The sequence below is a fragment of the Triturus cristatus genome, unplaced genomic scaffold (genome assembly GCF_964204655.1).
Source record: "Triturus cristatus unplaced genomic scaffold, aTriCri1.1 SCAFFOLD_166, whole genome shotgun sequence".
Taxonomy (NCBI): domain Eukaryota; kingdom Metazoa; phylum Chordata; class Amphibia; order Caudata; family Salamandridae; genus Triturus; species Triturus cristatus.
The window spans coordinates 1,857,623-1,874,487 of NW_028188130.1; the positions used below are offsets into that span (position 1 = coordinate 1,857,623).

The 16,865-nt window shown below is 48.7% G+C and overlaps 1 protein-coding gene across 2 annotated transcripts in view; it reads left to right on the plus strand.

The window, feature by feature from the left end:
- Nucleotides 1-15,897, plus strand: part of LOC146769587 (ATP-citrate synthase-like) — a 229,210-nt gene extending 213,313 nt beyond the window's left edge. For both annotated transcript variants that reach the window (XM_085640494.1, XM_085640493.1), the window contains exons 6-7: nt 11,463-11,542; nt 12,383-15,897. In XM_085640494.1, coding sequence (XP_085496620.1) covers nt 11,463-11,542; nt 12,383-12,528 — 226 coding nt within the window. In that variant the 3' untranslated portion in view covers nt 12,529-15,897. The remainder of the gene's footprint in view (nt 1-11,462; nt 11,543-12,382) is intronic.
- The last annotated feature ends 968 nt before the right edge of the window (nt 15,898-16,865 follow it).

A 16,865-nucleotide genomic window follows, 5' to 3' on the forward strand; every position in this document is an offset into this window, starting at 1 on the left:
GTAATTCCCCCAAGACACCCACGGCACCGGTGTGGAACCTCAATTTGGTCCTCACCAGATTAATGGGTCCACCCTTTGAACCTCTCCATTCATTTGAGATTCAATTCCTCACCTGGAAAGTAGCTTTCTTAGCTTCGTTAAGAAGAGTTAGTGAACTCCAGGCACTAACCATTCAAGAGCCATTCATACAGGTTCACGCAAACAGGGTTGTACTACGTACCAACCCCAAATTCATGCCGAAAGTGATATCGCAGTTCCACATGAATCTAACTATTGAACTGCCTGATTTCTTTCAAAATCCACAGAATGTCGCAGAGAGAATGCTCCATACACTAGATGTAAAGAGGGCCCTCATGTACTATATAGACAGAATTAAGGACTTTAGGAAAACAAAACAACTTTTTGTTGCCTTTTCTCCACAACACAAGGGCAGCGCCATTTCCAAAGCAGGGATAGCCAGATGGGTTGTTAAATGTATTCAAATTTGCTATCAAAAAGCTAAACGCACATTAACGATTCCCCCACGAGCCCACTCAACACGAAAGTTAGGGGCGTCCATGGCTTTCCTAGGAAACATTCCTTTACAGGAAATATGTAGAGCAGCCACATGGTCCACTATACATACATTTACCAAACACTACTGTGTAGATGTACACTCAAAACAGCAGGCAGCTGTAGGACAGGCTGTTCTCAAAACTCTTTTTCAGACTGCTGCAGCTGGCACGGGTAGCCGCCGCTAATGGAGGAACTGCTATGTATTCTATGCACAGATATGAATTCAGCAGCCCACATGCCTCGAACTGAATATGCTACTTACCAGTATGCATCTGTTCTTGGCATGTAGGGCTGCTGACATTCATATCGCCCACCCTCCTCCCCGGCGCCTGTAGCGGCTGCAGCACTCAGAATTACTGTATAGCATAGTCATCACTTACTGTATCTACTCCATCACTGCCACAATGGCGAAAAACAATCTAAGGATGGAGAGGATGCCCATGCGCACTGTAGTCCAGGGGAGGAGCCACCTATCTCGTGATACTTCGAAGACTCTTCCAGGACAACAATGTGCAATCATCCGGACCCAACACTAGGCGGCGATCTATGCACAGATATGAATGTCAGCAGCCCTGCATGCCAAGAACAGATGCATACTGGTAAGTAGCATATTCAATACCCATAGTAGTGCCCTTTGCTATGTACAACATATATTATTATTTTTATTTATTTATTTTTTTGGGAAACCTTTATTAGAGTTCAAGAGATATACAAGTATGGGCCTACAACCTTCAGGCCGGCCGCTAATAGACAGTGAGACCATGAAACACATTCATAAACACAAGCAGCAAGCAGTAAAAAGTCCCACAGATCAAAAATATCATTTGCGGCCACATTGCCCAAACATCCCAATTGGCGGTTTCATTTTAAAAGAAAAACAAAAAACAAACCCACAAGGCGGCAAAAATCTAGGCAACGGTATGTGCTCCCCGCGGGAGGGCTCTACCAACCTACAAGAATAGGAGGTGGGGAAGGGCAGGGGCAGAAACAAAGTGATCACGATAACACAGAATCAAGAGAATGTGCAGACTAGGGAGACAGGGCCGCCGCCAAGTCGGGCGTCAGTGGCGGGGTACAGATCCCGCCGCGATAGGAGTTCCAGGGGCCCCACACCTTTACCCATTTCCCAGGCTTACCTCTCGCCACATACACAACCTTTTCTCGGAACATACACCAATCCATATTTTCCTTCCATACCGAAATCGTGGGTGACCTCTGGGAGCCCCACAATTGTGCTATGTCACGCTTGGCCACCATATATCCCAATGTCACCCACCACGTTTGCGTCACCGTGTAATCAGTCGGCTCCCACACATTCAACAGACACCTCCTAGCCTCGGGGAACAGCGCAACATGCGTGACCGCTTGCAACACCGCATGCACACCACGCCAGAATCGAGTCACCTCTGGACATTCCCACAAAATGTGGAGGAAGGTCCCTAACATGCCACACCCACGCTTACACATCCCATCCACCGCATATCCCATACGCATCAGGCCCGGTCCCGTAACGTAAACCCTGTGGAGTATTTTGAGCTGGACGAAACGAAGGCGGGCCGGTATGGCCACCTCTTTCGGGGAGGCCACCGCAGATACCCAATCCTCGTCGTCCAGCTCCAATCCATCAGCGACCCATGCCTCACGGAGGGCGGCCAGCAGTCCCGAGCGATCGTTGATGAGCTTTTTATAGATCAATGAGAATGCCATCCGGTACATGCCCGTCTAGCACTCTATCTTCCAAAGGGGAGCACTCCGGGATGGACGCGACCTCCGGGAACACGGAAGACAACGTGTGGCGAACCTGTACATACCGGAAGTACTCCCTGTCATGCAACTGGTATTCCGCTTTCAGCACATCAAACGTTTTAAATCCCCCCTTCGTCCAAAGATCGCCCACCCTGCTAATGCCAATCGTGTCCCACTTCTCGAAGCCTTTCGTCGTCCACAAACAACCCAGTCGCTCAGAGGCGTCGCCCGGGTCAACCGATCTTTCCACCCCATCGCCGAGTTTGCCGCATGCCACACCCGTACCGCGACCTGTGTCGGACCCGTCAAACGTGCGTCAAACGTGCGTCGAGCGATCTAGAGTAGAGCGCACGATTGTAGTCGCCACCCGGCATCAACAATTTGTCCATTTCAAAAGCCGGATTAAGGGCGGGCCCATAAAGCCCGTGGTTTATCGCAGCCAGCTGGGAGGCCCAGTAATAACGTTTGATGTCTGGGAGGGCGACCCCCCCCCCCCCCCCCCCCCCCCATCGTACCACGGGAGCGTCCGCTTCGCGAGGGCGATCCGCGGCCTCCCATCCCAAAACAGTTGGCGTTGCAGACCCTCCACCTCCCGAAAGTAACTAGCCGGAACGACATCCATCGTGTTTTGTAAGGCATATAAAAACCGTGGTAATGACATCTTAAACAGCGCCGCCCGGCCGAGCGGCGAGAGCGGCAAGCGCCTCCAACGCGCCACATCTGCCTTCAAACGTTGGAGGGGGGGGGGGGGGGGGAGTAGGTTCTGTGTGTATCGAGCCGCAGAGTCCAGGGTAATAAAAATACCCAGATACTTAAATCCCTGTTGAGCAACCTGGATAGGACAACCCCGCAGGAGGATAGGAGCCTCCCCTGAGAGGACATAGACACAGGACTTAGCCCAGTTGATGACTAGGCCTGAGTTCCGGCCAAAGGAATACAGCACATCCACTAACACAATCAACGATTCACGCGGGGAAGCAAGATACAAAAGAATATCGTCCGCGTAGAGAGAGACTCGATCCTCATACTCAGGAGTCCATCGGAGACCACGAATCGAAGGGTGCCACCGCAGCCACTCCGCCAGGGGCTCCAAGGCGAGCGCAAAGAGGAGAGGCGACAGCGGGCAACCCTGTCGCGTGCCCCTACCCAATTCAAAAGGAGCCGACACTCTACCATTCACCACCACCTGGGCTAGCGGTCCGGAATACAACAATTTCACCCAGCCAATGAATCCTGGGCCAAACCCAAACTTTTCCAGCGTCGCCCAGATATATGGCCACTCAAGCGTGTCGAATGCCATAGTGGCGTCCAGGGACGCCAAAATGGCTGGCTCACGTATGAATGGAACCCTCGAGAGCACCCCATGCAGACGCCGCAGGTTAAGCGCGGTGTTGCGATGAGGGATAAAACCGGACTGGTCCTGATGGATCAGATCGCACACCACGCTGACCAGCCGATTAGCCAGCACCTTGGCAAGAATTTTCGGTTCCGCATTCAAAAGCGAAATGGGCCTGTAAGAAGTGACCCGATCACGCGGCCTCCCCTCCTTGTGAATAACCACAATAGTGGCTAGACGCTGGTCCAGCGGGAGGGAACCCGCCGCCCGGGCCGCGAGGAACATATCACGAAGATGCGGCGCCAATGTATCCGGCCGCAATTTGTACAATTCAATGGGAAGGCCATTAGGACCCATGGCCTTGCCAGAGGCGACTGAACGTATGGCCAGGGCGATCTCCTCAGACGTCGGAGTCGCGTCCATCAACGATTTATCCTCCTCCGAAAGGGAAGGCAACGCAATATCTTTAAGCAGGTCGCGGGAATCCTCTTCCGAGCGAGAAGATACCGGGGAATACACCCCGCGAAAACACTCTGCGAAGCAATCAACAATTTCACCCGGATCAGTAACATACACACCCTCCACTCTCTCAACCAGCGGAACAACTCGACTCGCTCTCTCCTTTTTATCCAGCCACGCGATCAGTTTTCCAGCTTTATCACCCATATCATACAGTCGCCCCTGCTGCTCCCTACTCAGGCCCCTGGCCGCTTCGCTGACTAGGGCCTTGTAGTCCGCTTGTTTGATCCTGAGAGCATGCAGTTTGTCGTCCGTGACACCACAATCCAGGTCACCCTCCAACTCAGTTATCTCCGACTCGATACGGGTCACCTCCTCCCGCTCACACCTCTTGGAATGGGAAATGAGGGACAGGGCTTCCCCCCGGAGTACCGTTTTGAACGCCTCCCACAGAGAAACAGCAGACGACACTGATCCCACATTATCTCCAAAATATTGCTCAAGGGATTTAATCAAATCTGCGCGAATTGCGGGATTACGCAGGTACCAGGGGTTGATCGGGACCACCCTCCCCTCCATCCCCGGGACAATATCAAAGTGCAACAAGAGCGGGGAGTGGTCTGAAATACCCCGAGCAAGATGCCGCACCTCCCCGACCCTCCCCGCCTGTGCCGCTGGCATCAGAACATAATCAAGTCTCGAAAGACTACCTACCATGAGCCCCGGAATGAAAGGTGTATTGTACCTGCGCAGGATGTTTTAGCCGCCAACAATCCACCAGACCCAGGGTATCTAAGAGGCCAGACAACCAAGTTTGGGCCCGGGGGAGATCCCTGGGTGGGTGACGATCCTCGGTTCCGGAGACCACAGCATTAAAATCCCCACCAACCACTAGGATCCCCTCCGGCAGCCCAAGAAGAAGGCGCCCCAAATCAGCAAAAGTAGTCGTCTGCAACCCCGGCGGGACATAAACAGAAACCAAAACAACTACTTTACCCTCCCATCTACCCACCAGAGCCGTATATCGCCCCCTGTCATCATGGAGCACCTCGTCAACCTCCAACGGGAGCGAGGTTTTAACCATAATGCCCACACCCCTCGAACCAGAGGTGAAGCCCGAATGGGCCACAAGGCGATAGCCCTGCCTATTCATAGCACAAAAGGAATTACCAATAAGGTGTGTTTCTTGCAAGAACACAATCAGGTGAAATCCGTTTTAAAAACTGCAGGACCACCCCCCCGTTTTATCTTGTCCCCCAGTCCGTTAACATTCCAGGAAAGAAGTCTCAGTCCCCTACCCCCCCATCACAGTCAAAACCAATCAGTCCCCTCCCAGAGAGCACCTTGAATAGAACACAACAATATGTCTTTCTTGTGGTACAAACAAACAATACCCAACCCCAACCCAACATTCGAAACAAAACTCCCCCCTCCCTGCACCCCTGCATGAGCCCAAACAGCCCCCCCAACTTGCAGTGTGCCTGTCGCCCCTGCATGAACTAAACTACAAAGACCCCCTAGAGGAGGAAAGAGAACCCCCTCGAGACACACCACAACCTCCACGGGAGGGGGAGCAAAGCACGACAGTCAAGAAACCCTGAGCACAGTCAAAGTGGCATCGTCAGGAATTAGCCCCAGTGTCCATACCGCTGGCCCGGTCCAGTGGGCACTCTCCTCTCGCGGCCCCCACACCCTCTCGATCATGTCCCCTAGGCAAAGTGTCCAACCAGTCCCCGGCCGTCTCCGGACGGTCAAAGAAATGAGAGCGACCCTCGGACTCCACACGCAGCCTGGCCGGGAAAAGCATGGCATATTTCAAGTTCATATCTCGGAGCCGCCGCTTGACGCCCATGAAACCCAGCCTCTGCTTCTGGACCGCTTGCGTAAAGTCAGGATAGAAGTTCACCTCCACGTTCTCCAGCTTAAGTGGCCCCTGCACTCTAGAAGCTTGTAAAATCGCATCCCTGTCCCGAAAGTTGAAGATACGGGCAATAAGAGGCCGCGGGGGAGATCCGACCTTCGGCTTGCCACCAGGAACTCTATGGGCCCTCTCCACCGCAAAGAATTTACTCAAACCTCGAGGCTGCAGACGATTAGAAATCAGATCCTCCACAAAGAGATCCGCCGCCGAATCCTCCAGTCCCTCCGGCACCCCGATAATGCGAACGTTGTTCCTCCGGGCCCGACTCTCGGAATCCTCCAGTCGCCGATCCGTGAGCGCACTGGCCTGCCGGAGCCGACGTACCTCCGTCTGGAGGGCCGCCACCTCAGTCGTGAGGCCCGACGCGGTGTGGGCCAAAGAATCCACCCTGTCATTTGTCTTGGAAAGATCTGCCCTGACAAGGTTAACATCGATGAGAACCGCGTCGAGTTTGTGCGCCAGGGTATCAAATTGTTGACCCACCTAGGTCTTCATCTCCACGATGGCGCCCATGACGTCCTGCAAAGTCAGATCCGTCGGCAAATCCGGGGCATCCGCGGGGCACTCAGACTTATGCGACCCGCCGGGAGAACCCTTCGGTAGGGTGTAGCGATCCATAATGTTGGCTTGAGTTGCAGCGCCACGCCGGGTCGATTTGGCCTTCGGCCTCTCTCCATCTTGCTTCGTCGCCATCGTCCTGTATCCCGTACACCCACGAGTCCTACCGCGGAGAGCGAACAATCGAGGCCAAGGACCCCAGAGGTCGCCTCAAAGGCGGAGCAGGTCCCCGCAGGGCAGGCAGGGTCCCCTAGCGAGGCAACCACCACACACAGAAGGGCCGTGATCCCACTCGCGACAATGGCAAGAGGGCTCAAAAGCGAAAGTTAAAGTGTGCGGTACGCGTCCCGCCAGGCTCGTCCCGCCGTTGTTATTCACTTCTCCACTGGATCACCCCCCAACTCAAGTCCGGGGTCAGGAGAGGAGCCGGCCGCAAACTTCAATCGATGCCCATCACGGCACACGGGGTCCGATTGAAATACGGAAAACGGGTACCACCTCGGCTCAGGTTCACCAACACAGTCCCCTCAACCGAATCAGGATGAAGACAGGATAAATGTAGGAGGTCGCGGAGGTCATTGGGAGCCTCGCACCTACGCGGCCATCTTGGTTGCGCGCTAGGCTCCTCCCAACATATATTTAAAGATTCAAAAGACAAAATGTAGAAGCAGTTACAATTGCTCTGTTTCTATCTAGGTCTCTTAGGCTGCCCTTTCTTTACTCGTGTTCAGGCATGAGACCGTTGCTGCTTTAAGGCTATGTCACTGTTCTGGCGGGAGATTGTTCCTTAACATGTAATCTGATATGTATGTACACATGTTTCCATTGCATAAACGTAGCCAAGCGTTCGCAAGCTCTGCACATGGTAAAAGTCCAGCAGAATATCAACAAGTGATGGAGGTAGCTGGTTTGCAGACTTTAAATGCATTGTGATGTATGTAGTATGGTTGTGATAGTCTGTCTTACAGGTACAAACATCCATGACACCTAGAAAACTTTACTTTGCAACAGAGTGTAAGTTCCAGAGCGCTGCATCAAGAACGTAGTCTAATGTTGACCACAAGTGCAGTGAAGCAGTTATTTTCTATTTCTAGTGTTGCATGCAGAACTGCAGACACTAGTCTGTTCTCTTTTATTTTACGTATAAATTATTTTTGCATGTACTGGATTTGTCTACTTTGATACACTTGCCACAGCACTCTGCCTTTCTGTATCTGACTCTCAAATAAGGATGGCGTAATGCTTGAACTGGTCCTTGTGATCGAAGCTGGCCTATATCTCGATGCTGCGCCAATGGGACATGAGCAGACGGCATACACTTGTGTGATGTAAAAACTGCAGAACTCCTATGCTGATTTTACTATTTGTGGATTTTATACATTTTCCTTTGCATCAGGAATGATTGACTACCATACTATTTAGAACCCACACGGTTTCTATTGGCAGTGATGGCTTTTTAATCTTTTCATGTGTGTCATTTTACATTTGTGACATTAAAAGGTCCCTTTATCATGGTAACTAGAGAGTAGGTAAGACTGATGCTCTTTCCTTTGCTAGTCGTATATCGTAAGCTTTAGGATGAAAATGACTTTTAACCCATTCCTCTTGTTTAGTTAGTTCTCCTGTGTTTAATTGTTTTTCTAATTTATTCCAAAGTAAAACCTAAATGCAGGGCAGGTCTTCTCCTCTCTTTGGGTTATCGGGTCTTGCAGTCTATCCGCACGTTTTCCATATTCCTAAAGAGGTCTTTGAATTGAATATGTAGCATGTGATTCAGTTCCACATTCTTAACCTAACCAACCACCCTCCCGCCACCATCATTGGTACACAACCCCTATTTTGGCACATAGATGTTTACACATTGATTCTTCTCTTTCCTTCAAGGGGAGATGGGTGTCTGTGGGAATAGTGGTTCATTTATCAATAAATTCTCTCTTAATGCTTCTCTGCACGCCCTGTGCTTGAAAGTTTATATAGATACTAATTGCACCTTAGCGGATGTTCCTACATCTTGAATCCATCTGCCAGTGACCAGCTTTAATCTAGTTTTCCTGTTTATGGCACGGTAACAGTTAACTAGTGGTAGTGCTAAGCTTACCACCCATTTTATTCTGGGCCAGAGTCTAGTAGACTTGCATTTGGGCTGTGTTTACCCTCCCATCTAAAGGCGAGGCATGTAGCCTTGCTGCTCCTCTTTACAAAAGGGAAACTAGGCTGGTGCAGGTGGCCTGGGCTTTTTATAGAATTCAACCTCCCTCTCATTTTTGTCTGCGGCTAAATGTATAGCATCCCCACCTTCATGGAAGGCATGTGACGTCACGGGCAATGCTCAGGTTGTTATTCACCTTTTGTCCCTGGAGATTGCTGCTTTGTTTTTTTTCTATGCCTCGACTGGTTACCACAGAGATTGTTACTGATACGCTATGTACTGGATGCAACCTGAAAGTATGGTTTAAGGGAGGCTTATATTGTGAGTGATCTCCTCACCCGCCTATTGGACCCTCGTTTGTGAGAGTAATTGTATATTGATCCTCGGAGGGTGTTTGCGTTGGTCCTCTAAGGAGTCCCCTTGTACCACTAGAGAACAAAGAAGATGCATTCAGGTTGTTCCTGGTCAGACCGACTGCACTCCTGGGGCCGTATTACCAGTGGCGGCTCGCATAGGGCGTGCTGTGGGATGGGGGAGGGGCAATGTGGTAGCAAAAAGACATACTACGGAATGGAGGAACGTAATAATTACTTTCCTCATTCCATAGTATGTCCGTGTTTGCTACTCCCGCCCCACCGCACGTAAGGTGCCCTGGGTGCAAACAATGCCAATGCTCCCTATTATGATCTATGTGCTACCCCCGGGGCAGCCGCGTACTCAATCTGCCCTGGGGGCAGCGCATTCATGTGAAAACACGGAGCAGCCGCTCTGTTTTCACTGTGCAGGCGGCAGCAGCCTGCACTTTCAAAGGGGATTAGAGATCCCCTTACCGGCAGGTTCAGTCAGTGACTGCACCCGCCTGCAAGGGTATGTCTTGGGGGAGAGGGGGGGGTCTATGGGACCCCCCTTTACCTCCTGCAGAAGGCTGCTGTCAGGAGGAGCACTGACAGTGCACCACCTTTTAAATGGTGCACTGTCGCCACCTTTTAAATGGTGCACTGTCAGTGCGCCTCTTGAGGGCTTCTTTGATTCTATGTCTGTGATATGGCGCGGGTGCAGTGTCAAAGGAATCCCCTCATTTGCATAGGGCACGCCCTCTGAAGATGGTGCTGGTGCATTAAGTGTGCCAGCGCTATCGTTATTATAGAAGGGGACGCACAAGCGTCTGCGCCCCTTTCTAGAATACCAAAATGCCCTGGGGGCTCGCAAAGAAGGCGCAAACGCCTGTTGCGCCCCCGGGGCATCTTTTGTAATACGGCCCTGGTTCTCTTAGGCAGCATCGAGCTCCACCATGGATCCATATGAATGAGCTTGGTGCCAGCCGCCGCTGCTGCTGTTCATTAATGTAGATTGCTGCCTTGCTTGCAAGAACGCACCAGCATTCATTGTGTGACTCCATGGTGAGTTACTGACTATGTGAGGCACCCAGACTTCATGAAGCCGTCTTCATGCTAGGACAACGCCCATCTGAGTGGTAAAAACGCATGGCCTGTCCTTCGCTTGAGCTCTCTTCTAATGCAGCCTTGACAGTCTGGACTGACTGATCTGCCTTACGGTAATGAACAGTTTCTAAAATGAGCTGACTTGCCATTGATGAATATCCCCCAATTAGGCTAAACTGATTTTTTTTCCCTCTGATAGTGCTCAGCTCGTTGCTTAAATGTTATGAATGGCTCTGATCCAGCCATTAAGCAGCTCTGCTTGCACCAGTGCCTCCTGACTCATCGCAGAGATTGGGCGATGGGACATGGACGGAATGTGTAATGTGGAGATACCTTAGCAAAGATCCAATTTTTACATACATGCTGAGTCAGGAAGTTAAGGAGCTGCCATTCATGATTAAAGTCCGGACTTTCTGCCTGAAATATCGTTCCTTGTAAAGTGGATTTGAACGCTGAATACAGACAGTGGCTTCTCGTTGGACAGCGGTGTCCGTAAAGTTAAAGGAATCGATGAAGTTTTCAGTCCAGCTCTTCCCATATAGTTACCCATTCCTATCCAGGGTGAGTGTTGACAAACAGACCCACATGTACTACCTATTCTTGACTCTGGAAGGGGTCTTTCGCCCTAATGCCTTAAGGCAGGGTTCTTAAGAGTTGGTCCTCGATAGCTAGATCCATGCCAGATGTGTTAAAATAGCTATATTTATTTAAATGGAGAGATTAAAAAAATCTGGCATGTATCTGGCCCTCCAGGACTGATTTTTGGAGAACCCTACCTTAAGGGGTCTGGGAGCTCTGTTCTGGTCAGCTGGTGTGTATGAGTGACTCGGTTGACGTGGCCCTATTGTATGTAGACTGTCATTTTACAGCTTGATTCACCATCGTGTTAACTTGGTACGAAGAGCATCGGGTGCTGCTCCTGAAGGGCCTTCAGTGACTTCTGCATCTCGCAGGATCTGTTAGAATGTTGCACGCCTTCAACTAATGTACAGATAGTTTAAGAAGGGAAAGGACACAGATCTGAAAATTTTACCTTTTTCAATGCAGTTGATTCCCTCTGCGAAGGGGATTTTTACTTGCTGTGCTTTGATCGAGGACAAGATAAGGAAATGGTTTGCTGACCCCAATTGCGCGTGCAGAGTCCTTTTTCACACATTCCACAAAATCTACATTACTAAAGACGATCAAAGAAAAACCTATATTCCCACCACAGCAGTTGGAAATTATCAGCATTTCTAATGAAGTGACATGCTCATGATCTTGCTACTTACTGTCTTTATTTTGACTCCCTCACAGCATCGTTGCCAGCTTCGTTACTGGCCTCTTTAACTTGTACGACGACTTGTACTTCACGTACCTGGAGATCAACCCCCTTGGTAAGAGATTACAATTATTAACCTGCTTATGCATCTTCAACTGTGGATTGAGTGCCAATAACTAGTTTTTAGGTTTGTCAAGATCTTCTGAGTTTGGTAGAGTTACATATGCAATATTCTTCCTAATGGGAGCTGTCAGTCAGCCCTCTTCATCCATTGGCCCATTGTTGTCATTCTCTACAAACGTCTTAGATACACGATTGTAAACCCATACTATACAACATTACAATTCTCTGCGAAAATGTCATTTTTGTTAATTTTATGCCGTAACTTTACATTTTTATTCTGTTTGCGTTCGAAATGTTAGCATTTCCTACAATTTTCAGTCAATTACTCTCAAGCTGATTAACCAACCTTTTCAGGGTTTTAATTCCTACTTTTTCGATCACATTAACTGCATGTCAAGTCTGGACACATTCTTCAAATGCCCTGGCATTGCTTACTACTTAATATTTTGTGGCTAGCACCTGGTTTATGAGACGAGCATTCTTCCAAGCTTGTGTTCAAATACAGGGCTATGTTAGGTAGTTGAATGACTTCTTGACCTAGTGGTTTGGTAAACCAGTGCCTCCATTGAAAGGGGTCTGTGTATGGCCATGGGAGGGATCGGTGTATGGCCATGCATCTCTGGTTCACATCCTGCTGGTCTGCTCTGACCTTCCGAGGTCACTAAAATGAGTAGCTTTGACAAGGACAATAATGAAACCAATCTACAGTCCGTCATAGCGCTAAAACTTCTTGTGGTGAATGTGCTGTACAGATGTCTGTTGTGGTACATTATCAAGTGGCTGCAATCCTTCTTAAGGTGACCGTTGTTGTGCATTTGATTCTTGAATGTAGTGGTGACAAAAGATGGAGTTTACGTCCTGGACATGGCGGCTAAGATTGATGCCACGGCTGATTACCTCTGCAAAGCCAAGTGGGGGGAAGTGGATTTCCCCCCTCCCTTTGGGAGAGAGGCCTACCCTGAGGTGAGTGGATTTTAAAGGTACTTATATTGTTTGCTCCTATAGATATTCTACCGAGGAGGCATTTTACTGGGAATCATATTCAGAAAAGTTACAATTGTACTCTACCAAATGCCCAGTCCTGAAATTCTACTGAGTGAGCCATGAACATCGATGATGGGTTCAACATGGGATGAGTTAGCAGTTAGTTATGCTTTCAGTAAAGCTTGTTTAGTTGACAATAGCATTTTGTTTAAGCTGGGTAACTGTCATAATGCTAATATGTCATAAAAATAATGCCACTCCTTATTTGTGCCTTTCTTTTTTAGCCTGACATACTATTGCTTCTTAAATGTAAATGAAAAAATACATTGTACGGGCAGAGTAGTGAAATGTTATTTGAGAGCTTTGTGATGTCACGGAAAGCAAAGTTAATAGATGCAACCTGACAGAGCACACGTACAGGTAGCGTATCCTGGAAATATCGGATGCCCACGTACACTCACACATAGTACAAATTGTTATTATAAAAAAACACACATGCTCATTATCTGAGGTGCATTTAAGTATCCAGACCACAGGTGTTAGCGGTTTGTAGAGAACCTTCCGCCCTTGAAAAGATGGACCGTGCCTCTCAAAAACAACCATTGCTCTGGTGATGTGAATTATAAAGGCTGACGCAAGCCTCTACCTCCTATCTTCATATAGAGTGCAATAAACCTATACGTTTACCTATGCTTCATTAAGAGATACATAATTCTGGCTCAAATTATGAAAGTTCCCTCTCGACCAGTGACCCTTCTAATTTCATAATAAGCTTGTAAGATTTTGAACTGAGGCCAGCAATCCTTTTAAGCCTACGCGTTCCAGCAGAGTCTTGTTGGATGTCAGCTCCCAACTCAATTTGTGTTCACTGAATCCATTTAAGTAGGAGCTGATGTGGTCCTATGCTGGTTCTCCTCCTTACACAGCCGCTCACAAAGGATAAAAAAATAAAAAAAACTTTAGCTCCGACCTACACCCTGTCAACCGGGGCATCCCCCAAGGTTCAGTGCTCTCACCTCAACTGTTCAACATATACATGGAACCCCTCACCACCCTACTCAAAAATGCTAGCATCCCTTTCCACCTCTATGCAGATGACACCCAAATCTATCTTGAAACCTCCTCCATTGATGATATTCACAGACTAAATGTCACTCTAAAAGAAATCCAACATTGGCTGTCGCTTAACCACTTACAACTCAACGAAGACAAAACCGAAATACTCCTCCTCTCCAACAAAGAGGAGGACCCTCCTATTTCAGAATGGCTAAAAGCTTTGGATGCTCTTAACGGCAATCGCACTCTGACCCACTCCGTTAAATCATTAGGAATTACCCTAGACTCAAAACTCGACATGGCCAATCACATCAAGAACTCCGCAAAGAGTGCCTTCGTCAACCTGAAGTCACTGAACAAAATAAAATCATTCATCCCAACCAACGACCTCAAACAAGCCTCCCAATCACTGGTGCTATCCAGACTAGACTATGGGAATGCCACCCTCACTGGTACAACAAAATCTCTCCTCGCTCACCTCAACTCCTCAACACAGCAGCTAGAATGGTCACTGGAATCAGGAAATACAATCACATCTCACCAGCACTCGGAGAACTAAAATTGCTCCCAATCGAACTGCGTGCAAGTTACAGAACTGCTTGCCTCACACACAAAACCCTACACACATGAAAACCTGAGTATTTGGCTGCCAAACTCAAGAGGGCTGGTCAGACAAGGAACCTCAGGAGCTCCAGCACCCTACTACTAATCCCCATGAAAACACGCAAACAAAAAACTGCCGCACGGTCCTTTGCCGGAAACGTGCCCAAAATCTAGAACGCCATCCCAGTCGGTATCAGACTATCTCGTCCTTCACAAAATTAAAAAAAACAACTTAAAGTGCTTTTTCCTCAACCGCTCCCTCCCGAATGGATAGCCGCCATCAAAACGCTATTCCCTGCTCGCCGTCTCTTCCTGCCATTCTGCATTCTGTCCATAAACTGTTTTTCTGCATTTGTCACCCCGAGTGGGAAGGGTATGCCCAGACGTGGGTCCCTTGCTCTCCATGCCACTGGAATCAAGCTATCCTGGCTGAAGAGGGGTGAAACCCCGAAACCGGTCCTAGGATGCTTGTTTCCAGTCCAGGAAGGACCTGGCTTGGCAGTTCGGGCTGGACTGTTCCCCTGAGGCACAGGGTCAAGACTGATTTGCATATGGCTGGGTTCAAACTGGAACGGCATGGTGAGCAAAAAAACGATGGATTTAGGCCCAGATCTCTGCACTGGGGTGAATGTATGACATTGTTCTGCATTCTGTCCATCAACTGTTTTTCTGCATATTCAGGTTTTTAATGACAGGGTAGGCAAAAACATAATTCTTCATGTAGGAAACATAAAACTGGAAAACAAACTTTACAGAGATCTAAACGACCTGAAAATGTATCTTAAGTGGTTTCGCTGCTAGGAGTCTAGTGGCGGACAAGGAAACAGAGTTCTTATAATGCCAGAATAGCTACTTGTCCAAACCGGGTGATCCTGGGCAAATGACCTCTGTCTTCCAGTGGCTCGCTTGCCTTACGTACCAAGAGTCAACACAGCATTAAACGGGCCAAAACTCTGGATTAGGAGACATACACAAGCTACATATTCATTTACACACAAAAGCCAACAGAGCCGGGCAGACACACAGGGTGGCCTGAGTCCGTGCACCCTCAAGTACCAGCGCACAAGCTGAACTCACCATGAAAACCTTGTGAACATAAGGGGTGCATTCAGCTTGGGTCGGGTGTCAGACCTGACGAGCACAACTCTTTCAGCTGGGTGGGCTTGAGGCTTGAAGAAGGAAACAAGTGGGAGGGGTACTGTTCAATTAGAATATGCAATAGTAAATTCAAGCATGTTGTCGGCAAGCCCAGATGTAGGCTTGTTTTTAATTTCTTGTGGCACAACCAAAGACACCTGCAAAGCCAAGCTCCAATTCAACAATTAAAGAGCCGTTTCCTACAAAATAATTAGATACCAAAAAGCCAACAACCTTACCAGACAAACCCAGTGAGCAATATACACATTGCATGTTATTTAGCGCGTCCTATGTCACTCTTGTCTGGGCTCCACTAGTCTCTATCTCAGCTATATTGACTAACTAGACTCAGAGGGATATCCATATGGATCAGGTTTCAATGCCCAGCAGGCATGCTTTGCGCTTCTACACTAGGAATAAGCTTGTTCCACTATTCCATCTTTACATATTGGAGAGAATCCCAGGGCGGAGCAGGGGTAAATGTATTTGCATCCCTAGTACAATTTAACTTGAAGAGCCTAAATCCTCTGATCGGAAGCATTCTCTATTTAAAAAAAAACAAAAAAACTGGTCAGCCTTAACCAGCGGAGCTTCTGATGCATCAGTCTTCAGGGGCGCTTCCTGCTCTGCACTGGTAGGCAAGCCACTTTGCTGCAACTCTTTAGGATCTGAAGAACCTGGTGCGGCTGTGGACTGAACTGTTTCAGGCTGGGATGTTACCACTGCCGCCTGGTATGTCGCTCAGGTCACTTCAGGTGACTTATAAGTACCTTGGGATGACGTAGAGACTGGCTGCTGCTACCTGCTGAACAGGCTACACACTTACCACCTTGTTGCATTTTGTTGATTATACCAGGAGACTGATCACTCTGTTCCCCCCCAGTTCTATCAAATCTATTTTTTAAACCACATACTTGCTAGCAGCTGTAACGCTTATTCTAAATACACCCACTCTTGCCAAAGGGAGGGCGGGATAAGTTCAAAAAGTAATTGCCAAAGAACACACACAACTGAAAGGCTGGGTTTAAAAATACACGCGGCCTGATTCCATGTATCCACTTAGTCTAACAGACCACAACTAAGTAGCAATGATGCTGATGGCAAGGCCTAGGCACTGCCCTTCCCAGGAAAGTCACGTGTTGTGGCCCTGCCCATCTTGAGAGCAGTGTTTGTTTCCAGCGCACTTAGTTGAAGAGGTAAAAATGAGACGAGATGTGAAGTATTCTAGTCTCATGGCGAGGGCGTACCCACTGGACCAGGTGTAGTGACGGGATGTGGTCCGTGGGTAGTATAACTGGTATCTGATGACACTGACCATTGCTTTTTCGAAGCTTAAGACTAGTGCATTCCATTTGGATACTAGTGTTGTTCATTTTCTACACTTGCCTCTCAAAAGTTGCAACGCGAGAGTCGAGGGTTTACTCCGGGAACTGGTGATGGGATCAGAGCTCACTTACAAGATGAATAGTAGCCACACATGGACTCACTCTTCGTCTGAGTTATAGCTCCTAAGATAGCCTGATTTGGAGTAGGGA